Below are 21,638 nucleotides of genomic sequence, written 5' to 3'. Positions count from 1 at the left end.
AGTGGAAGAAGAAGAAACTGTCGACGTCCCGCGCCGAAGAGCCCGCCCTTCACCCGCACACACCCACCATCAAGCAACCATGCGCCCTCTTTCCTCACCCAATGCTGCTCTCCACCCCCCACCGGCCTCTCCCATCGCGTCCCACAGCAGCTCCCCAACATACATACATACATACGCACCGTTCCAGGATCCCTTCCCGTGCCTTCCCCATCCCACCATATTCTTTTCTGCTAGTTGCATAAGCCCCCGGGCCCCCCCCTTACACACATCCAGCATCGTCCCACCTGACCCTGCCCCGGATGAGCTGCACCAGCCTCTCAAAGGCCGGCAGGAAGAACTGCCGCCGCCGCTCTCGCTCCGCAGCATCCACTGCGCTATTGCCGCTGCTGCTGCCGCTGCCGCCGGTGCCGCCGGATGAGGTGGCGGAGATACCGGTAAGCAGCTGCCGGGAGAGCCTGGGGCGGAATTGGAAGGGGTTTTAAGGGGGTTTCAGGTTTCGGAGAAGGAAAATTTGAAGGCAAAGAAGAGTGCCGGGGCAAAGGAAGACGTGGACGATGGGGAACACCAAATGCGGCGTAATTGCTATCCTTTCCCGCTTTCGCTTTACAGCAGCTCATCAACCCGCGGGGCTTGCGGCCTCGTGCCGGGGCTGGGTTTTATACCTGTGCCAAAAGTTGAAGCTCATTGAGCAGATGCCGAAGTCCGGGTAAGCAGCCACTTCCAAAAGCGCCTCCACCGGGGCTCGAACCTGGGGTCGCGGCCGGCAGAGAATCGTGCGATGGCGAGACACCCAAATATGAAACACGGGAAAAAGAGAGAGAATGATCATATATCACTCGTAAGATCGATGATTGCAGCGGTTGGGGAGCAGCGGTTGGGGAGCAGCGGGGTGCGGGGGCCTCGACAGGTGGGCTTAACCTGTGTGAACTCCCGCGACACATCGGTCTATCTGCGCGGGTGCGGGAACGGGAATGGGGGACATACATACATACATACATGCATACACACATGCTTCACGGGAAGAGCACACGGCGGTCGACCGGGGCCGGTCCCCCGCCTTTCCACATTCCACAACGGTTTTCAAAAAATCCCCCACCGACTCCCCTTCCTTGATGTCTTCTATACCCCCCCCTCCCGTGCGCCACTTCCCGGCAGTAATACCTCCGAAACCAAAGCACGCAGTCCCCTAAGACCCCCACCGGGTGGAAGGCCCCATCACACACCCTCCTCACCTCCGCCACCGCCGAGATGATGAGTGACAGGTAGGCCTCCCCGACCTCGCAGAACAGACGGGCCATGCCCTTGGCGGTGTCCTCATCATCGTCAAACTCGCCCTGGGCCGCACCCGCACCGCCGCGCCCGGATGCCACGGCGAACCGGCCCCTGAGCCCCATGATCGCGGGCACGATGGCTTGGACCAGCGGCAGCGCAGCCTGCGCTAGGGCGGGTGGCCCGCCGCCACCGCCACCGCCGGGGCTGCCGCCGCTGGTGTCCCCCGGCGCCCCGGCGCTCTGGACGTTGAAATCTACTGTCGTCCAGATGACCTCACAGATCTGTTGGTTGCGTCGGTTAGGTTGTTGGTTAATTAACGAGCAATCGAACAGAATTAGGGGCTCCCGTTGGGTCGATTTGGGTCGCTCAGGTCTGGAAGCGGCTTAACGTTGTTCATTTTTCGTTTTGGTGTATAAATTGGTGGTCAACGAGGGGTGAAGCCCGTTGGGGGGTGGATGGGAAAATGGAGACGCGCGCCCTTTCGCGCCCGGGACAGCTACACTAAAACGCCTCCATTTTCCTATTCGACCACCACTGTCGAACTCACACAAGCCCTCCCCTTTACCACCCCTCCTTCCTCCCCTTTCCCCAACGCCACTCTGGAACCGCGACCGCTAATACTCGTACCTCGCACCGGGTCCTCAACAGCCCTAACCCCTCACCCACCGAGTCCACAGCCGCATGGAACGTCTCCCCAGTGGTCTGCAGCCCCTCCAGGGAAGCAGCCACCAAGGGGTGGCGAGCCAGCACGGCCGCCGCGTCCTCGCCGCCGCCGGCCGCACCCCCGGCCGCAGCCGCAGCGGCGGCAATAGTGGGCAGCGGGCGGCCCTCGTTCAGTTTCAGCCACGACCCGAACGCCTCCAGGACCTGCGTGCGAGTGCGCTCCCCGGGCTGAGAGACGCAACTGCGGAGCGGGGCGGGACGGTTGCTCGTTGGGACTGGGACTGGGAAGTCGGGGATACATACTGAGCAGGTTTCAGCGCTATGGCGTGGCAGAGCAGGCGGCGCTTTTCGCAGCCGCCAAATTTCCCATATTATCCCTCTCCCGGCGCTCCCATTGCGCGTTCAAAACTCCTACCTACCACCTGCACATCACAACCTACAATCCTTGCATTTCCCCCCACGCCACTACTCGCCCTGGCTCCCTGCCCTCCTGCCACGTCCTGTCCGAAGATCTCCCAACCCCGGAGATACAACGCAGGCACCCCGTCTCCTGCGCGCGGTGCAAGCTATTTACCATATACCGCAAAAAACTCCCTCGCCGGAGCTCCTCCAGCTAGCCGGGCGCCCCTGAACCCCCCGCCGCCCACCCACTCACCCACCCACCTCGCCCGAATCGGCCAACGTAACCTGGAAGTACCCCCTTGCACCCACCCACCATGGTCAGAATCTCACCTGGTGAGAATCTCAAAGGCCGCCCCCGTGTTAGCTTGGAGCTCCATAGAAAATGCTCTCCGTCGTTCGGGCCGCACCGCGATTTTGTAGCTGTGGGCCTCCTGTGCGAGCGGTGGTGGACGGAAAGGCCGCGGGACCCAGATGTGGGGGGAAAGGGGGCCCCTTCTTGAAGAAGAAAGAAGACAGCTCACTCCTTGCTTCCTAGCTGACCTCTTTCATTTGGGTCGTTTTCCTTTGCGCCATTCAGAGCTTCCTTATCATTTGTTTGCAGGTCGTTTGCAGAGCAAATAAAGAGGGGAAACAGTCGTGTTCTCAATCTGCTTGTTGTTGCGTTCCATCTGGGTCGCCACGGCATTTGGGTTTTGCTTTGCATCTGTGGGCCTTCGGGCCAGCTGCCAGCGCCAGCAGCCTTCCAACGCCGTCCCGGCGCCCTTCGTGCCAGCAGCACCGCTTGAAGAAACCGGTGCATACCAAGACAACAATGCACAAGCTGCCTGTAGATATATGTTCGATACAGGGTCTTGCAGCCTTACCTGCGGCAGCACCGTCAGCAGCTCCAGCATGCAAGGAAGCGCCCGGTCCGAGGGAAGTGTGGAGAACTTGATTGCAAACCAGCGGACCACGCCGCCCTCACCCCAGCGCGCCGCTGGCACGTGCACCGCCAGAGCGGCCAGGGCAAGGCACAGCTGCGTGCGCACGGGTGGGGCGCCCCTGCAGCCCGACAGTCATGGGGATGGAAGGCGCGATGTGGCAGGGAGGTCGTTGGGGTTGACGGGTGGCAAGATGAGTGCGTGAACGCAGGCAATTGTGAGGTTTGTCTTGAAATGTGTGCAGAAGCGTGGGAGGAGGTAGTTACAGTTGTGTAAGGCCAGTCAAAGAAAGGTAAGAGTCCAAGCTGTTATGATACCTGCAGCCAGGAAATGGGCGGGCTTATCGAACAGGTGCTGACCCAAATGGCCACAACAGCAGCAGCAGCAGCAGCAGCAGAGGCGCTAACATGAAAAAGTCCTGCGATGAATTGGAGTTGCGGCCTAAGGCGCCCATGCTGTGGAGGGTGTATACTTGCAAGCCCAGGGCATGGAAATCTTTGCACCCCTGGTCATCCCTCCCTGGGCCGACACCCTCGCACATAGCTCACTTGCTGAAACGGATGAGCAGCTGCAGGAGACTGTCTCGAAGACTGTCCACTGCATCCGACGGGAGCTCCTCGAAATCGCGCTGCACCTGCGTACGGCAATACGACAATACGTCCAAGGTGATACACCGTAAAGAAGCCATCGCGGCGCAGGGACTGGGACGTGCCATAAGCAACGGGATTGGTTGGGGAGCAAGCCGTGTTTGTAAAATGATGCTGAGGGGGGACGTGATCAAGGTAGGGTGATGTGGGTACAGTTGGAAGCCTGGTAGGGGTGGGGCGGACTCAAAAACATGTTGGGCAAAGCAAGATGCGGCAGCGCACGGTGCAAGACTGGGTTGTGGGAAGGACCTAGATGAACTCTGTGAGCGCTTTGGCACAACCCCAGGTTGGGATCGAGGCTGTGGTACATGGCTGTTCAGCGGCCGCCTAACGGCGCACGGTGCTAGGGCAAGATAAGAAGCACCAAAGAGTGCTCCCCCAGACGTTCTAAAGCGATACATGCATAAAAGCATGAGGTGTGCGGGGTTTGTGATGAAACGGGCTAAAGCGAGCGGGGGAGCTATGTCAATTGCGCAGCCGAGTGCGTTCAACCAGTCGTTCCATTATCATGATTATTTTCAGCGATAAATAATTTGCACACCTTCGTGCGCAACGTCTGGGCGCAGAAGTATTGCGCCTCCATACTGCTGTTGGGGTCATGCAGGACTCCGTCCGCCACAGACCATGCCTCCAAGCTCTGTTGCCATTGCTCAAGCCACCGATCAGCTTCATCTTTCACCTTAGGGTCGTCATGGTGATACAGCGCATTCAGCGCAGCGAGCAGCTGGCTTGCCGCCATAACTACGATTCCCGCCTCAATGCCTGCCACAGCTAGGTGACAAAGTTCAATGAATACCTAGGTAACGATCGTCTGCATTACCGAAAGCACCGAGGGGCAGCGTTAGGCCAGCACTATAAACGCGATCGCACAACACCAAGTGCAAAGCCAAGCACGGCGGAATGCAGGAATAGCAATAGCATATATTGTTATCTTTTCCTTAAGAGAATGCACTTGGTTTGTGCTGTCTGGTTAGCGCAACGAACATTGTACAGTTACATGGAGTGAGAGCCAATCCAAGACCCAACCTCAACCCAATACATTCATTATGGCATCGACATAATTATACCAGCGGATGCAATACACCTTTGCGTCTTTATGACGGCTCCGTTAAACCTATGTTTCTTGTCGATAGTTGAACCCATTACAGGGATGCAAATGGGTATCATTTTAACAACATACCTCCATATTCACAAAACTAGGATTTCCAGGCCTTTGGACGCCCCAAGTATAATTAGAGTTGCTTTGCCTCCTCAGCGTCTGTGAAACTACTGCAGCGCATTGCTATATAAATATCTATTCGCTTCTGAGGATAAACAACAATGGCCGCTGGCGGTGGAGTGCAGTTCCTCCAGTCGAATGTGGAGGACGGGCCCAAGGGAATCGCCGCTTACAAGCCTCAAAATACGGAGGTCATTCGAAAGATGCTTCGCGAACAGCAGCGTGAGTGTCAGGCGCTGCACGCGAACCCTCTCTTTAAGGAGTTTCGCACTCCCGGCAGCGTCAGAGCGAAGAAATTTGGCAAGGGCTACGCTGTCGTAGAGGACACGGGTATGCCACAGCCATTTGCGGACCCCAAATCGATTGAGTACGAGGGCCAGGCGCGCATGTTCGAGCTAATTAAGAACACGGCCATTAAGGAGGAGAAGGCCAGACAGGGCGTCTGGGCGTCCTTCGGCGCTCCTTACGTCCCGCTTGGAGAGCCTAAGGAGGTAAGCGCTGAGAGCACGTGAACTACCCCAACTGTCAGTCACCCCGGTGGCTGCATGCCATGGCGTGACCGGCCAGACCCAAAGCGAAAAAACCCGCAGCCCCCGATTTGCGGACTTTGTCTGCTCGGACAAATGTAACCCTAAGTACCAAACCCGGCCAGCATCGTCTCCATGTGGGGGAATGTATGGCTTCCGATGGAGAGCTCGTGTTTGCAGCCGTTGAGGCGGACGTGGAGGATGAACCATTTTAAAAATCACGCTCCTGTAGAGCGCCTCATACACCACCTGAGCTGACAACACAAACAAAAAAAAAGTCACCGGATCATTGATAGACCCGGTCTGGTGGATTTCTTGACCCGGAAAAGGGAGGACTCAGCGGGGTGGCTCAGCCTGTTTTTTTTACATAATCGCCGTACCGACCGGATCACCGTACCAGGGACTCAATCACGTAATCGCCGTACCGACCGGATCTGATACCGGAACCCGACGGCACCAGGCCTGAAGATAGCCACAGCAGCTCTGAACAAGCTGGGTGCCGTACCAAGCGTGTAGTCGTCGTATTCCCGGGCTGTGGCGGGGGTAGGGAAATTACGGGCCTCACCTTACCTCACCTTACCTCTCCCCCCGCGTGTGCATACCTGTGGAAGTGTTGTAAGAGATCACGTCCAGAGCGCAAGTATGTATGTGTGTACGTGCGCGAAGGTTACAAGTACCTGACCGGGCCTGACACTGGTGGCCAGGGACTGCTGCCCAGCTGCTCCAACGGATGTGTCTTCGTCTGTTTTGGGGGGGAGGGTGGTTTGTTGTCCGGGTTGTCTCTTCCCAAGCGCTGCGTCCTTCGTTTTTTTTCATTTCCGGGCCCTATGCACACCGCCGCGCTTTCCTATCCACAAATCGCTTTTTTCATGTCCAGTCCGGCTGTCCAGACCGGCTCCATGTCCAGTCCGGCTGTCCAGAGCTCCACGGGCCCCAGTAAACCAACCCTTCCCAACCCCGCCGACTTCACAAAATGCCGCATTCCCAAGGATGTGTTCGGGTATGGTAGGACCGCTTCCCGCATCTCGATTTCAAAGTCCTGTCTCATGCTCCCATGCACCTTCCCCCCCAACCGCCACACAACACCATGCAGCTCGAGAAGACCCTGCCGGATCTGAACCGGGATAAGATGGGCAGTCGCGACGGACAGCGCGGGTATGTATGTATGTATGTATGTATGTATGTATGTATGTATGTATGTATGTATGTATGTATGTATGTATGTGCGTCTATGCCCGTATGGTCTTCTAGATTATGCGTTTTCTCTATCGTGTATGTGTGTTTACATGTGCCGCCCATGGTGGTGTGTATCGTGCGCACGTTTGATTCCGCACAAGATAATATGTACACGAGGCTTTCACCCGGCCCGGCTCCAAGTGCAAATGCCCCCAAATGAAAGCGCCGTGGGGTTCCCCCCTCGGGAAGGTGATGGTCATGAGTTGTGACGTCAACGCTGCCGGCCCTTTCCCTGACACATACATACATACATACATACATGCACACACATCAGGCCCCGGCGGAAGAATTCCAAACAGTCCTCCCAACAACAACAGTCCGCCGCCGCTGCGGCGGCGGCGGGCGCACAGCAGCAGGCCGGTGGCGGTGCCGGCATCGGCGGCGGCGGCGGCAGCCGCCGCCGACGAGGCGGCAGCAGCGGCAACCCCGCCGCCGCCGCTGGCGGCGGCGGCGATGCCCGCCCGGGCTCGCCGGGCTCCGCCGCCGGCTACGACTCGGATAGCTTGCCGGGGTACGGCAGCAGCGCCGACGCCGATTCGCATCTATCACCGGCGGAGGCGGCTATCCGTGCGGCAACACGCGAGGCGGAGGACACGGTCAACAAACAGAAGTCCGTGATGCGCTTCACCGTCAGCGACCGAGCGGAGGCAGCCTTCCCAGCGGCAGTGCTGACGTCAGCAAATGTACGAGCAGCGCGCGCTCGCGCCTCCGTCGGCGCCTTTGTCAATCGGCGAGAGGCGGAGGAGGAGATCTCCGACCCGCATCGCGCCTTCGGCCAGCCGCCGCCGGTACGGCGTCAGCTTGTGCCGCTGCCGCCGGCGGCGCGGCGGATCATCCACGGCGCAACCGGCGGCGGTGGCGGCGCCGGCGACGATGCCGTCGGAGTTGGCGAGGGCTCTACTTTCTTCCTGACCCAGCAGGCCGGCCAGGCGGCGCAAGATGAAGAACGCCGGTGAGTGGCTCGTGTGTCTCCTTTGAAGGGAACAGGCTCCCTGGGGCTCCCACACGTGTCACGAAACCACACAATCGCCAACTACTTTCGCACACTTTTGCGCTAAGCATGTTTTAAGCATGTTCATTTAGGGGAGGAAGGATGAGGTAGAGGCCTATTAAAGGCTTTTTGTCCAGTGTCATCAATTGATCCAGAATGGAGCAAATCACATTTAACCCTCGTCTCCCCCGCCACATATGGAGGCGGAGTGGCGGCCAGCAGCAGCAGCAGCAGGGGCCCAGTTGTTGACCAGTTCCCGGGGAAAGTGTCATCCGAGTAGGCTCCAGGGGGGAGGGGAGCTCTTTCCCCGTCCCCCCTCCCCCTTTCCTTTTCCTTGGCAGCAGCTTCACTCGCTCGTGGTTCGTCTTTCCCCCCTCCTCCTCCGCCAGTGGTTCGTCTTAACCTCTCCCCTACCCTTAATCCGGTCGTGGGGCTTTTAGCGCGGGCTTCAATGGGGACGTGGGACGTGAAGGGGGTTGGTGTTGCGTGGCATTGCTTGACATTGGCGACCGCGTGCGGAGGCTGATAACCGCGATGAAGATGAAGGAGAAGAAGGAAAAGAACAATTGCTTCTTCCATATCCTGGCGATGGATTTCCTCTGTTACACCCCTACACCTCTTTTCCTACACCCTCATCCCCATTGGTCCCTCTCGGCCTCACCTCACCTCACCTCACCCCCGCCCCGCCCCGCCCCGCCCCAGGCGCACCTCCCTGGAGAACGGCGCGGTCGCGTCCACGTCACCGCCGCACGAGGGTACGACATCTGGATCTATGGGCGCCACGGGGGCCGTGGCTGTAGCTGGATTGCCGCTAGGTAAGGGACGTGTGCTGAAAATGGCATGCAGGCGGGCGGGCGTGTGTATCTGTTTGTGTATCTGTATCTGACGTTAATTTTTTTAGTACTAATGTTACACAGCGTAACTTAAACTTGCTGATACAAACGGTACAGGGTTTTTTTCTGTGTTCTGATGTTAGTGGCGGCACGGAGGAGGGCGTTTTATTGCCGTTGGCAGTGGTCGTGATGGTGGTGATGGTGGTGGTGGTGGTGATGGTGGTGATGGTGGTGATGGTGGTGATGGTCGTGGTGGTGGTCGCTTACCGTTGGGAGGGGCCGCGAGGCTGGGCGGGGTGGGTGTGGCAGCGCGGCTGGTGTGAGCATGTGGTGATGGGCTGGGCTCTTCAACGGAGCCCCCTGCTTGCTCGCGTGATGTGCGTGATGTGCGTCTGCGTGTGTGTGTGTGTATTTAAAACTCGGTGGTCCTCTGGGTCCTCTGGGAGGGAGGAGAGGATCTGTACTCATCGGGCTGTAAGGGGAGCGGGGTAAGGTGGCGTGTGGTAGGGGCCAGACAGAGCTGGGCTTGACTGGCAGGAATAACCGGCCGAGCAAGGGGCTGTAGCAAAGCTCTTTCTTAAGTGAGAAGCAGTAGCAGCGGGAATGATGCGGGGGGCGGTCTCGGCAGTAGCGGCGGCTGAGAGAGGACAAGCCGGGGCTTGGGGCAGTGTGACAACCCGAGAGGGATGCAGCGGAAAGCACAGCAGGGAGGGAAGGGGTGTGCGCGACAGCAAAGGCGGCTAAGCCACGCGGCTGCCGTTGCAGTAGTAGCAGTAGTAGCAGTAGCAGCCGTACCATGTTGCACTGCCAGCTCAAAAGCACATCATCTTGGGAAGTGCGAGCGGCGGCCATAGCAACCATAACTACCGCGACGTGGCGTTGAGGGCAGCATAAACCCTAAAACCAACCCCTCCACCCCCAACCCCCCACCCCGCAACCCAACCCACGCGACCCACCCGCCCCACAACCCCCCCACAACCCACCCCCCGTCACATTCCTCCGCACCAAGTTAGCGAACCAGCCTCATTTGCCGCCGCGGCCGCAGGTTCTCCTAATGACGGTTCCTTTGTGCCGCTGGTGGAGCCTGTGGTGCCGCTGTACGGCGACGAGTCTAATCCGGTGTACAAGTGGCACAACGACTTTGTCGCGGTGCGCCAGGCGGGCCGGGCGCAGCTGCAGGCGGCGTTGTTCTCGCGCGCGCAGGGCCGTGCGACCGTGCGGACCGAGCCCACCAACGCGGCTGGGCTGTCCACGACTTTGTTCGGGGTGCTCAACCTGGCGCAGGGCCGAATGCCCACCTACGCATCCGGTAAGCCGCGCGGTCGGTACAAATTTAAACCCTGTGTAATCGGTACGCGGTATAGTATACTGCTACCAGGACGGGCTTCAGGATCTCCGTTGCGTGCGTGTTTGAATGTTTGAATTGAATAAATAAGTCGAAAAAGTTGCCGTGACGATTTGGGGGGGGTATATGCTGATGGGGGAACATAGTTTTCATCATGCCTTGCGCCGCTCATCATCTCCGTAGTTGGTCGTTGTAGTTGTTTCAGTTATTTTATGGTTGTTATATATATAGTTGTTTAGTTCTGTTGATGGTGGATGGTGGTCAGCGGTGCTTCTGCGACGGCTGTAGTGACTGTGGTGGCTTTCTTATCAGCCATAGACGCAACGGTAAAAGACAGATCACGGCGAGAGGCAGCGCAGGGCTTGAGTTCTGTGCTCCTTCCTTTTCCCCTCCCTGATCAGCTTAAGAGAGAACCCTTAAACATCTTATCCTCGCCCACATCGTCATATATGCTGCACCCCACCTCCACCTCCGCCTCCACCTGCAACAACCACAGCAACAACCATTAGAATACCACCACCACTCTTCCACCCCCCTCCCATGTTGTCCTCCTGCTACTGCTTGCTCTGCTACTGCTCTGCTACTGCTTGCTCTGCTCTGCTACTGCTCTGACACGGATATTCTGAAATTTGAAAGAGTGCCGCCTACTCGACGCCTCCCCCTCCTCACCATGTCGCTCAAGCCCGCCCTTGTGCTGCCTCTGAACCCCGTCTGACGTCCGCCCCCACTGCCAGGCGGCAAGGTGGTGAGCCCCTACGCGCGACTGGAGGCCTACCAGGTGGCGCAGGAGGCGGCCCGTCGCAACACGAAGCAGAAGGCGATTCAGGCTCTGGAGCCCACCGAGATCCGGATCTTGCAGCGCTTCTACGACCAGCTGTGCGCGCTGGTGGAGGTGCAGAGGATGAGCGACCCGCTGTGCCTCATGGTGGTCTCCAAGGTTAGGTTGTTTATGGGGTTTGGGGATGGGGGGATGTAGGGGCGGGGGTGTGGGTGTTGGGGAGTGTGTGGGGATGTGTGGTGTATGTGTGGGGAATCCCACTGGGGATGCATTATGTTGCACCTGTTCGGGTCCCACGCTGAAGTATGTATCTGGATATGGATATGTGCGTGCGTGCGTGCGCGTGCGTGTGTGTGCGCGTGTGTGTGTTTGAGGGTTGGGAGTCGGCGGTGAGTGTGGGCTGGGGGTGCAATGTGTTTTGCTTGGTTTGGTGGCGGCCTGGGGAGGTGGGGAGGTGGATGGGTTAAAGGGCAAGGAGGTGGATGGGAAAGGCGACCAGCCACTGGCGGGTTTGACGGAGTGGTTAGGGCTTGGGGATTCCGGGAAGCTGGTTGGTTCTTGTGCGACGAGATGCAGAGAGGCGTATGCGAGGACAGGCCCCCTGATTCGAGTCATGCTGATAATCTGGTGTGTGGGAAAGAAGAGGAGGTGTTTTTTTGGGGGGGATGGGGGAGTTCTTTGGGTTGGTGGTTTTCCTTGTTTGGGTTGAAAGGGGGAGGCAGAGGACCTTTTGAAAGGGGCCCAGAGGTCCAGAGCTCCTTTTCTTTCTTTCTTCCTGCTACTGCTACTGCTGCTACTGCCCATGGGTCGTTGTGGGGGTGGGGGGTGTTTGCTCCTTCGCATCTGCCACCTAAATCTTTCTCTCCCATTGCGACCCCGCCTCCTCCCCCTCCCCCTCCCCCTTACTCCTCCCCCCCCCAGGTCAAGTCCCTCCTGGAGGCCGGTGTGTATCTGCACCGGCCCATGCTGGTGGCAGTGCTGGAGTACGTGGCGGCCTTTGCCAAGGGCGCGGGCATGGTGGGTCCTAGGGCTGGGGCCTGGAGGGGCCAGCTGTGGTGATGGGGTGTTGCTGGCCGTTGCGGAAGAGGCGGCGGCGGCGGTAGTAGGCTGTGCGGGGCTTGGGGTTCATGCAGCCGCGGTAGGGACAGGGCTGAGCACAGGGCACGCGATACCGTACAACCCATTTTGGGGCGCGCGTCATCTCAGCGCTCGCCGTGCAGGCTCACGGGTGCATGTGGCTTCAATGTGGTGATCCCCCTGGGAGGGCGCTGCTGTCATGCAGCTGCCGAGCGTTCCGACTTGTGATTTGTGGGTTTCTGTGTGAATGGGCGATTGGGGCGGGTGGGTTGGGGTTTTGGACTCGTGGCACATAAAGTTCGTTCACTGTCGTTGCAGACTGCTTCTTGCTAAGCGCGCGCGTCTCTGTCGTTCCCTTTTGTCGGCCCAGCTGCCTCGGGGCCCTAGCCAGCATACCTCACTTTTCTTTACGCCATTTCTACCCGACGCCGCGGTCATGGTGTCCCCACTCCCCTCTTCGCCGGCATTTTGCTGTTGGATTGGAAGCTACCTCACTGATAAGAAATCATCTTGCTGCGTGATGTGCATCTCCGCGCCTCTTTGTGCATATCTTTGGTAATACTACTGTACATGTCTTCGCAGATGCGGTACAACAAGTACCTGCTTGCCGTACTGACGTTCATCACCAAGTGCGTGGGCTTGGACGTGGCGGACCTCGAGGAGGTGGTGGAGCAGCAAGGCGTGTCAATGGTAGTGTACGGCACACCTGTCGTTCCAACGAAGGTGACATCGGAGATGGTTGCCGCGCTGGGCGGCCCCGACGACGACGGGACGGGATCGGGGGGAAAGGGGTCGGGGGGTGGTGCGCCGGCACGATTCCGCAGCGCGCGCCACCATTCAAAGCACGTCAGCGGTGGCACTGCCCCGACCGCGGCCGCCGCTGCTGCTGCGGCGGCGGCGCATGCGTCATCCAGCGCCCCCGCCGGCACCGGAGGCGATGGGGGCATGGGCGCCGAGAGTGCCCCAGGGGAAGCCGCACCGGAGCCTCTGACGCCCTCAGATGCGGTGGAGACGCTTGCATCAGCATTGGTCTATGGCGGTAGTGGGACAGGTGGCAGTGCCTAAGGTTGTGGCCGCCCCACGCTGGGAAACGCGTGGGGGTTAATTAAGAAGGGACAACGTAGACCAGGACATGACCAGTCTGCGCGTAGGACCCGGAAGCTTGGGGCTTATAAGCTCGATTATGTGGCGCCGTATTACTAGGGTTGTGTGTTGCTGAGAGAGGTTTGGGAGGGGGAAGGAAGCGCACACGCATGCGCGTGTTCTCGCACATGCTTGTGGGAACTTGTCGAAGGAGATAGGTGCTTGAAGGGTGTGTGGTGTGGCACGAGGTGGCGGCAGGAGTTGGCGGGGAAACTCAAAGCGCGTGTCAGTTGAAGTTTGCGCGTTTCACAACGCGAAATGTTGTGCTCCCGGCTGCTTGCATATGGCCAATGGTATGGGTGGACGGAGCAACATAGGTGCGCTGCGGATGTCGGAAGAGCCGCACTGAACCCAGGCACGGCTTTGTGATTGACATGGCTCCAACCATAGGTTCATGTATGTTTTTAGGCACAGGCCTAAACGTATTTTCACCGCGTAAAAGAGGTGCACCCTATGTTTTGTGACCCCGTGTGGAGCGTGGCACTCAGAAAGTGCTTAGGATGGCTCGTGCCTTAGTTGATGAAGTGGCCTTGGATAAAGAAACTTACAAAGGAACAGAAGGCGATGGTGCGCAAGTGCGGATCCTGTCTCGAGCGACTGCCTTTCCCTTTTCTTTATGAACGTATTACCATTTGCAATCTTGTGTGCAAGGGCACTCAAATGCTCTTCAAGCTCAACGTACGGGAGGTCAACGGCCGGGTCAACCAGCTGTTGTGAAGGCAGATAGTCACCAAGACGTCCTTGACATAACATATTAATTTCCAGACGTCTATTGCGACGCTGCTTCCTTAACGTTTGAGTTTATACCTAGCGGATTGCGCACATTTGTAAAATTTTTCCATTAGCAGACTACCTCGGTTTCCCTGGCCTAGGCATGGCATCTTTTGCAAATGTAGGACCTATGGCTTCAGGATTACCTGCAGAGGTTCGTAGCTTCTAGATTATAATGCAAGCGAAGCAAACAGCAACATCTTGACCACTCCTTGCGCACCTTTGTAGGTCACTTCCGTGCTACCGGTGGATCCTTTTGCTCAGTTGGAGCTAGCATCGAAAATAGCGCAGCATGCCTTAGCGTCAAAGGCTGCGCAGCTGGAGGCGGAAGGTCAGCAGCTGCGGGACGCCCTCGTACAAAAACAGAACCACATAAAGATGCTCGAGCGGCGAGTGTCCACTCTCGAGCTGGAGCTGCAGGACATGGCCGCAAAGGTTAGGGGGCCCACGGGAGAAGCGAGACTCTGTAAGGAGTGTCTTAGCGTGCATACCCCCACCAGCGTGGGTTGGCAAGTACATGAGCGACTTCCCACGCACATACATCTTCGTTCGCCTTGCTTTGTAGAGCAAGCAAGCAATAGAGGAGGCGCACCGGCTGCAAAGTGAAAAGACCCTTCTAGCGGATACCGTCAAAAGGTTACATAAGGATGTTGCTCGGTTGGAAGCCTTCAAGAAGAACCTGCTCAACACCCTTAACAACGAGGACGAGGTAGGGCACCAGTGGTAGACAAGCGGTGATAAGATGGGGCTTTGGGGCGGAGCTGGGGTCGTGTTGGCCGGGCTAGCGATGCGGCCGGTGGGTCGGTGACCAGGAGATTCCAAATGCCACGATGGGGGCCCCCTTGGTTACACCTAGGCTGGGTTTCATAGCGGAGAGGGTTGCATGTAGTGGTTGTGATGTAGTGACGTATGCGTTCGTTTGTGTTCGCAATTACTTATGCTGTTAGTGCGCAGTCCACTTCTGAACTCTGCATCGCCAACTTTCGCCACTGCATCCTTATCTTACGGATAGAATTGAGACCTGACGGGTCTCGTGACTGATCCCTTCTGCCGATTCCATTCCCCGTGGCACACGCATCACTGGGAACGCCAGCCTGGGCTGGAGCCCAGCGTAGCAGCTGCGGATGTGGCTGGTGAACGGCTGGTTTCGGAGGTGCTTAGCAGCATCAGCAAACCGCCGGCCATGCAGCCACCGAGCGCCTACACCGTTCGTAAGTTTTGCAAGGAGTAGGTCACGCCTAATGGCATAGATGACCTGTGCGTTTCTGCTGGCGGCACCGGCGAGGTGGATTTACAAATCTGCCGGCCTGATAACGCCATGAAAGCGGGGAGGCGTCGGCCTATAGGAAAAACATTCACCAGAACGGTACAGCTTATTCAGTTTAATCAGCACTTGCCATGCTGATTAAGGGCGCAACCACATCGGCGTTTATATCTGAACAAAGCGGTTCATGGGCAGTGAAAGAGTCTGCAAGTCCAGGCTTACCGTGGCCTGTGCGCACCGCGCCAACACGTGTTCTTCGGCCCGCACAACAGGCATGGCGCCAGCGGCAACCCCGGCGTACCCGAGCACGTCCGGAAGGCCCATGTACGGCGCAGCCACACCGCAGGCCACGAGCTCGGCGCAGTACGCTGCACCGCCCCCACCACCTATGCCGCATGCGCAGTATGGGAATCCTGGTTCACCGCCGCGGATCGACGGAAAAGAATTTTTTAAGCAAGCCAGGTAGCAGCCGGGCGGTATGGCAGAAGGCGATGTTACGGACCTCAACTGTTGGTTGGAAAATTCAATGGAAGATCGCTGGGGATCGTTGGTGATGTCATTGCAATTTCTGAGTGCTGGCCGCGGTAGTGTGTCGTTGTATTTGGTAACATCCCGCCCTATCGGTTGCCCCTGCTGCAGAGCCCAACTGTCTTACGAGCAGTTCAGCCAGGTGAGCGAGCTGTGTAACTTCATGGACGCATGCAGTACGTGTCAAATCTGGCGAGGTCAAGCCTGTCGATGGATATCATCCATCCCGTGTTGCGCAATAGGCAATCCAGTTCCGCCAGAGGCATCGACGCATATCGCTGAAGTGTTTTTTGACCCGTCCCCTAGCATAGATTCTCGTAATTTCACGTCGTCCCCTTTCCTTAATCATTCGGACATCCAGTCCTGTACGGCGGCGATGGGAGGTTTCAGATTTCAGAAGTCCGAAAGCTTGAATGCCGCCATCAAAGCGGCGGCGCATATACAATCCCATCAAACGCACACAGAAAATCGTCGTGAATTTCCTGATTTGCATGCCAATCGCCACACGCCACGAGTGCCATTCGCATCCACACCTCGTCACTGACCCCTATCCCCATGTGCTCAACCCACGTTTGCCAGTTCCTGCACAACATCAAGGAGCTCAACGCGGGGCGACAAAGTCGTGAGGAGACTCTCCGCCGGTCAAGAGATATCTTCGGTCCCATGCACCAGGATATGTACGGTAAGCTGGTCTTGCCTCCCAAGCCGTGACGGCTCGTTAGATCCCCGTCAGCAAATTATTAAGTTTCATTCCAAAGCAGCAGCGCTGAATGGTTGGCAGTACGGTTGGTCACGTCACCCTATCCCCAAAGACGTCCCTTCTCCACACCCGGTACCGCAGGAATGTTCGAGGCCCTGCTAAGCAGGCACAGTGGCACAATGCTCTAGCGCAGATAAGCCAGGATTGCAGGCTGCGCGGCCATCGCCGTCGTGCTGCATTGAGTTCCTCAACGCCCTGGCCTTCGCACGCACACCCCTGAAGTTGTGATGCATGACCACTCCGATTGCTCCTACGCCCGGCGAGTTGCCGGGCGAGTTATTTGTACTTGTTTGCCCGTTGGTGGTCGACTAAGCGGCGAACGAGTTCGTCTTTGGCACCGGAGACGGCCAGTCCGCGAGCCCGTAACAACTCCTTAAGCTGCGGAACCGTCTTCGCTTTCAGCTCCTCAGCGGTCAAAGATGTCGTTGTCAGGTGTTGCGATAGGCCGGATACCTGGCTTGCCTTGGCGGCTACGGCTGCTGCGCCAGTGTTCAGCTTCTTTGCAGGCTGTCCTTCAGCCCCGCCTGCAGCCATCGACTCATGAGGACGCTTTCCATCCTTCAATTCCGCGCACTTTTTAAGGGTGACCGCAGAACTTTCCCGCTTCCTTACGATACGAAGTAATGCCGATGTGCTTTGATCAGTATGAATTATTTGACCTTCGGGTGGTTGAGAACCGTGGGTACATAAGTAATAAGTTGGTTCCGTTCGGAAGACTAGGCTGCAAGAAGCCAAGCACCGTGCTGGTAGATTTTTAAGATCAGCTAGCATTTTGCTATGTTCATTAGGAAGAATGGATTGTCGCTACATTATCTGAGGCTTTTGTGTACGACAACCGTACATTCACAGTGCATTAGTAGAGCTGGTACTACGTGCCTCCGACATGCATGGAATTTAGGACTCTTTTAATTTCCACCCTTTAAGATTACAGCACAGCATAGCTGTGACCCAATTCGTTGCTTCCAACGCTGCCACCCGTCAGGGTGAGTTATGTGTGTGTATATGTCATGCAACCCAAAATTTTGCGAAAGATCCAGTCCTGATAGTGTGAGCAAAACGTCCATACCAACAGGTATGGGAAAGCCGTCGAAACGCAGCCGAGATCAAATCAGCCAGTCACATATCATTTACACGCCCCCGTCCGTCCTCCTGCATCGCCAACCACAGACACGCAAAGCAGTCCTTGTGATGAAAAACAATGAAGTTCAGTGCAGTGGACGGCGCTGCGCCACAACCATCACCACATCTGAGCTATTGTTGCACGGGAGACAGTCGCGCCGAGATGTCTCGGGAGCGAATGCCAAGGACATGTACCAAACACCACGCCCATGCTGCGACATCCAACGTGCAGACTTGCTCAAGCCTTGGTATCGTTAATGACCTGAGGGGGAAGGGGAATGGGTGAAGAAATTAATGATCTGGCAGCACAGAGGTGGACGATATGAAATAATGCCACCCTGACGCCTTAAAGTCTCACGAGATATAGTCATGATGTTCTCACCCAGCAACAAGAAATCAGGACCCTCCTTAAATTGCTTAACAATAGAAGCATAATACACAGGAATGCTGGTTGGTCCATGAAACCCCCCCTCACCTTCACCGATGAGATCGTTTCCTCGCCCATAGCCTTCGCAACAGATTCATACATAGGCAGGAGGGAAAGGGGAGTCAGCCCAATTATATAGCAATGCAATACCCGCGTCCTCATGAGTCACGGGTTTTGACCATACCCGCTTCGAACACCAGCACAGACCCTTCTCAAAGCAGCTCGCACCTTGATGACAGTGACCGCCATCTCTTTGTCGTTCTGCCAGTGGTCCTTGATAATCTCAGCGAGCTTTTCAGCTTCGTCAGTTCCCTTGGGAAGGAACAGATCATCGCGCGTGTTGCCCGACTCGTCCATTAGCGACACCTATAAAGGTTGCCGGACAGCCTTAGCCAGCCAGACCTCGGACAACAACCGCGAGATCTGTAGTTGCAACTAAGCGAACAACACTATCCCAATTTTGAGCATCACCGCAATATACAGCAGCCCTTAAGACTAAAAGGATAAAAGCAAACTGCCCAAAAGAAATCATCCAACTTACGATGCCCTCATCGGTGATGTCAATGACCGTGTACTCCTTCCTGGAGATGTTAGGAACCTGCAAATAAACCACCAAGCAAGTGGTAAGGCCAGCGTCCCAATCCATGCCATGCAGTGCGGCACGTCCCCCTCTAACAGTAATTGCGCCGCCTGCAGCATCGTGCACCCACTTCGACGTTGTGGGAAGATGGCGCCATCTCCTCATACTTCTTGTTGGTAAAGATATCAATACCAACGAAGTTGCACTTAGCGTGACCGTGCTTGCCCGTCTTGGAAGTTGAGACATCCACCACCTGCCAGAGAAACGCGCGCGCTCAGTTCTTGACCTCGCAGAGACCACAACATTCTTCCCAATTGGCTGATGCTCCTGTACACCTTGCAAGGACGGCCCGAGATGACAATGTAGCCGTTCTTACGGACAGTGCCGGCCTGCTGAGGGTAGGTCAGAGAGGCGCCGGCGTCGGCGCTCTCAAAAGTCTCAACCTCGTGATCAGACATTGTGTCGACTACTAAGAAAAAATTGGGGAGGAGGCGGTGGCTGGAAGGCGCAGCGAAAGGGAAGAAATCACATGTTCGGACCGAAGGAATAGACTCACATTAACAGCCGTACGCGGGCCCTTTGTTTTCTCGTCCTCCCTCCCGAATTCCTTTCCTAAAGAACCAGATATCGATACGAAACCTCAATTGGGTAATGGTAAGGGGACTGTATGCTTCCTTTACTTTCCCGTGAAGTACTAAGTCTCGCCCTTATATAGAACACTTTTAGTTACCATTCACGCGCGTCGTCCTTCGGTTGCGCCCCACCATGATCCCTAGGATTTCAAGACTGAGAGTCATTCCGAGTCTCCAAATGAGTATCCTCCAGGACGCCGCAGCGTGTAGGTGCTGGCGTCCGTCCTTTACCTGCTCGTCGTTTTGCACATCCTTTCCAGGAGGTAATTATAGCCATCATAGCATTCCTGTCCAGATCGGCGACAGCGACTGGATTCATATCACCGGCATGCGCTTTCACGGCCATCACGGCGTGCTCCCCGAGGTAAATGCAGTTGCACTTTCCAAACCCTCTATCTATTTTCCGAACACGCGCTTTTCAAACCCCATTCTACGACTCCGCAGCCGACTTTTGGCATCGTGAGTGCATTATGCCATAACGCTGCCAACGCACTCCTAACGTTATCACGAAAGAGCACAGGCTGTGGCTACATTGCCCTCAAGCCCACAATTTCTGTTGACCTGACGTGACTTTAGTTGACCTTTAACGAACTCGCCTCTTGACTGATTGCGCTTGTGCTCAGGAAACTCGACTCGGTCAGAGCTTTGTGGTCGATCTTAAACTCCAAGTCAACACCTCCCGAGCTGGGTTCAGCGATGACCTGGAGGACACCGTGAACTATGCAGCCGTTTACGGGTGGGTTGCTCGACGTGATATTGTGCATCCACAGTTTGCTGCGATGTTGACCTGCAAAAGCCGCCCTCGCTAGCCCCCGAGAATTCCTATCCCTATGCGCTTCATTCGGGTCTACTGAATATCTCACAAGGGCCTGACCCGCCGGCTGGGCTGGCCCCTCCAGGGACGTCAAATCAGTGGTTGAAGGGGCGCCCTGCAAACTGCTGGAGGCAGTGGCGCACCGCGCAGTGAGTGCCGTACTGCAGCGACACCCTAGAGTACGGCAAGTGGACTTCACCATTCGGAAGCTAGCCATCCCAGGAGTGCCCAGCGTGGTGGAGAGCGTGGGTGGGTCCTTAGGACTTGTGACTGCTTAGGGCCAGAGGATAAATAAGCTGCGGATGATGGTGGCCAGCCTCAGCGTTTAGGATTTTGTGGATCAGTCGGGACGGCGAAGTGAGGTTATGAGCCCTCAGGGCCAGTCAGGGTCCTGGGTTTCCTCTACCTCTGATGCTGGGATTTGGATTAGTCCCGCATGGCCTCTCATAATTCCGCATGGCCTCTCATAATGGGAACCAGGACACACACGCAACGGACTACATGACTCAAGTTTACGGATTTCCCCCCTAATTCTTACAGTAGTGTATGTGCCACTCCTCCTGGTGTTGCTAGTGCCACCACTGATAGTCCTGATGCTACTGCTACTGCTGCTCCACCGCAATGAAACTCTGCATGGTTGCTTCTGGCACATGTTCCTCATTCCTCTTCCCCCTCTTTCCCCACACCCTACCAACACACACGTGCGTGCGCACGCACACACACGTTCCCCACACCCACACACACACACGTGCGCGCGCACAGGGGTTCAAATCAGGCGGCAGCGCTGAGGAGCTCGGAGGACAGCCGAGCTGGGCTGGGCTGGCCTGGCCTTGGTACACCCATTTCCAGAACAGTAACGCGATATGCCAGGCACGCAGCGGCGGACCCCCAGGCAGACGGCCAGTCAGACGGGACCACTGAGAGCGATAGGCCCGACATAGGCGACATCATCATCGTTGCGGTCTGTATGTGCTGCTCCGCGCTCTACTTCTCAACCCCCCTCGTTGTGGTTGGTAACGATGGTATGACGGCCGCTCAGCAAACCCAGGCGGGTGCTGAGAGCCCGTGTCGTCAAGTCCGTGCAGGCTGGCGGGGGGTGGGAATGCAAGGAGACGTGACGGCGATGTGCAGCGTGCGGCGTCTCCTCCTTTCTGAGCTTCCCATGCATCGGAGAGCACCAGGAGCCATTGTGCCGCCTAGTTGCCGCAGCAGCTCCGCAACAGCTGCGCAGTAGCAGCAGAGGCGGCAGTGGAGGATGCAGCTGGAGTACCATGAGCGCAGCAGAGGAAGCTGGGTCCTGACGAAGATGCCAGAGCCCTAGAGCAGAGGTCAGATTGTCGTGGTGTAGGGTGGGTTGAGCAGGCGAGGGCTGCAGCCCTCACTGCCGCAGGCGCAGACGCCGTTCTCGTGGATGATGGACAAGCGGCGACTCAGCTGCGGCAGCGACTGTCCTTGAACACGTCAGGGCGTGTGGAGACCGGTCATCCGCACGAGCGCTCCCGCCAACTTGTCAGCCAGGTCAGGGGGACTCGGTCGCTCTGTCAGTGGATTCAATAAACCGCCTTCCCTGGAGTCGGCAGTCTCCATTTCCGCATAAACCAGGAGCGCTGCTGCTGCTGCTGCTGCTGCTGCTGGTGGCTCTGGTGCAGGTGGGAAGGGGGAAAGGGCGCTACCACAGCCAACCGAATAG

The 21,638-nt window shown here is 57.1% G+C and overlaps 5 protein-coding genes across 5 annotated transcripts; 2 read left to right on the top strand and 3 right to left on the bottom strand.

Moving 5' to 3' along the window:
* Nucleotides 1-3,314: 3,314 nt before the first annotated feature.
* Nucleotides 3,315-4,619, bottom strand: VOLCADRAFT_48218 (uncharacterized protein; the record flags this gene model as incomplete). The annotated part of the gene is made up of 3 exons (XM_002950493.1): nucleotides 3,315-3,378; nucleotides 3,806-3,891; nucleotides 4,446-4,619. Coding segments are annotated over 3 exons (324 nt in total), but the record flags the coding sequence as incomplete, so codon positions are not given.
* Nucleotides 4,620-5,224: 605 nt separating this feature from the next.
* VOLCADRAFT_104781 (uncharacterized protein) lies at nucleotides 5,225-16,504 on the top strand (the record flags this gene model as incomplete). The annotated part of the gene is made up of 15 exons (XM_002950602.1): nucleotides 5,225-5,614; nucleotides 7,237-7,838; nucleotides 8,580-8,692; nucleotides 9,720-9,859; nucleotides 9,914-10,019; nucleotides 10,790-10,992; nucleotides 11,755-11,850; nucleotides 12,493-12,915; nucleotides 14,053-14,259; nucleotides 14,390-14,533; nucleotides 14,918-15,035; nucleotides 15,361-15,550; nucleotides 15,728-15,758; nucleotides 16,196-16,298; nucleotides 16,458-16,504. 15 exons carry the CDS (start codon nucleotides 5,225-5,227, stop codon nucleotides 16,502-16,504), a joined length of 2,913 nt encoding a protein of 970 aa, XP_002950648.1.
* Nucleotides 16,505-16,652: 148 nt separating this feature from the next.
* Nucleotides 16,653-17,147, bottom strand: VOLCADRAFT_60634 (uncharacterized protein; the record flags this gene model as incomplete). Its single annotated transcript, XM_002950492.1, has 1 exon — nucleotides 16,653-17,147. One exon carries the CDS (start codon nucleotides 17,145-17,147, stop codon nucleotides 16,653-16,655), a length of 495 nt encoding a protein of 164 aa, XP_002950538.1.
* A 140-nt stretch (nucleotides 17,148-17,287) lies between these two features.
* eif5A (eukaryotic translation initiation factor 5A) lies at nucleotides 17,288-19,010 on the bottom strand. Its single transcript, XM_002950491.1, has 6 exons — nucleotides 18,838-19,010; nucleotides 18,633-18,755; nucleotides 18,464-18,520; nucleotides 18,151-18,288; nucleotides 17,971-18,003; nucleotides 17,288-17,757 (listed from the first exon to the last, which is right to left on the bottom strand). The coding sequence occupies exons 1-6, from the start codon at nucleotides 18,958-18,960 to the stop codon at nucleotides 17,734-17,736; spliced, it is 498 nt and encodes a 165-aa protein (XP_002950537.1). The 5' UTR covers nucleotides 18,961-19,010; the 3' UTR covers nucleotides 17,288-17,733.
* Nucleotides 19,011-19,128: 118 nt separating this feature from the next.
* VOLCADRAFT_81158 (uncharacterized protein) lies at nucleotides 19,129-20,830 on the top strand. The gene is made up of 4 exons (XM_002950601.1): nucleotides 19,129-19,498; nucleotides 19,758-19,870; nucleotides 20,034-20,197; nucleotides 20,711-20,830. Exons 1-4 carry the CDS (start codon nucleotides 19,268-19,270, stop codon nucleotides 20,734-20,736), a joined length of 534 nt encoding a protein of 177 aa, XP_002950647.1. The 5' UTR covers nucleotides 19,129-19,267; the 3' UTR covers nucleotides 20,737-20,830.
* Nucleotides 20,831-21,638: the final 808 nt, after the last annotated feature.

The sequence above is a fragment of the Volvox carteri genome (genome assembly GCF_000143455.1).
Source record: "Volvox carteri f. nagariensis unplaced genomic scaffold VOLCAscaffold_19, whole genome shotgun sequence".
Taxonomy (NCBI): domain Eukaryota; kingdom Viridiplantae; phylum Chlorophyta; class Chlorophyceae; order Chlamydomonadales; family Volvocaceae; genus Volvox; species Volvox carteri.
Note: the sequence above shows the minus strand (reverse complement) of the source record. Positions and strands in the feature narration are given on the sequence as shown.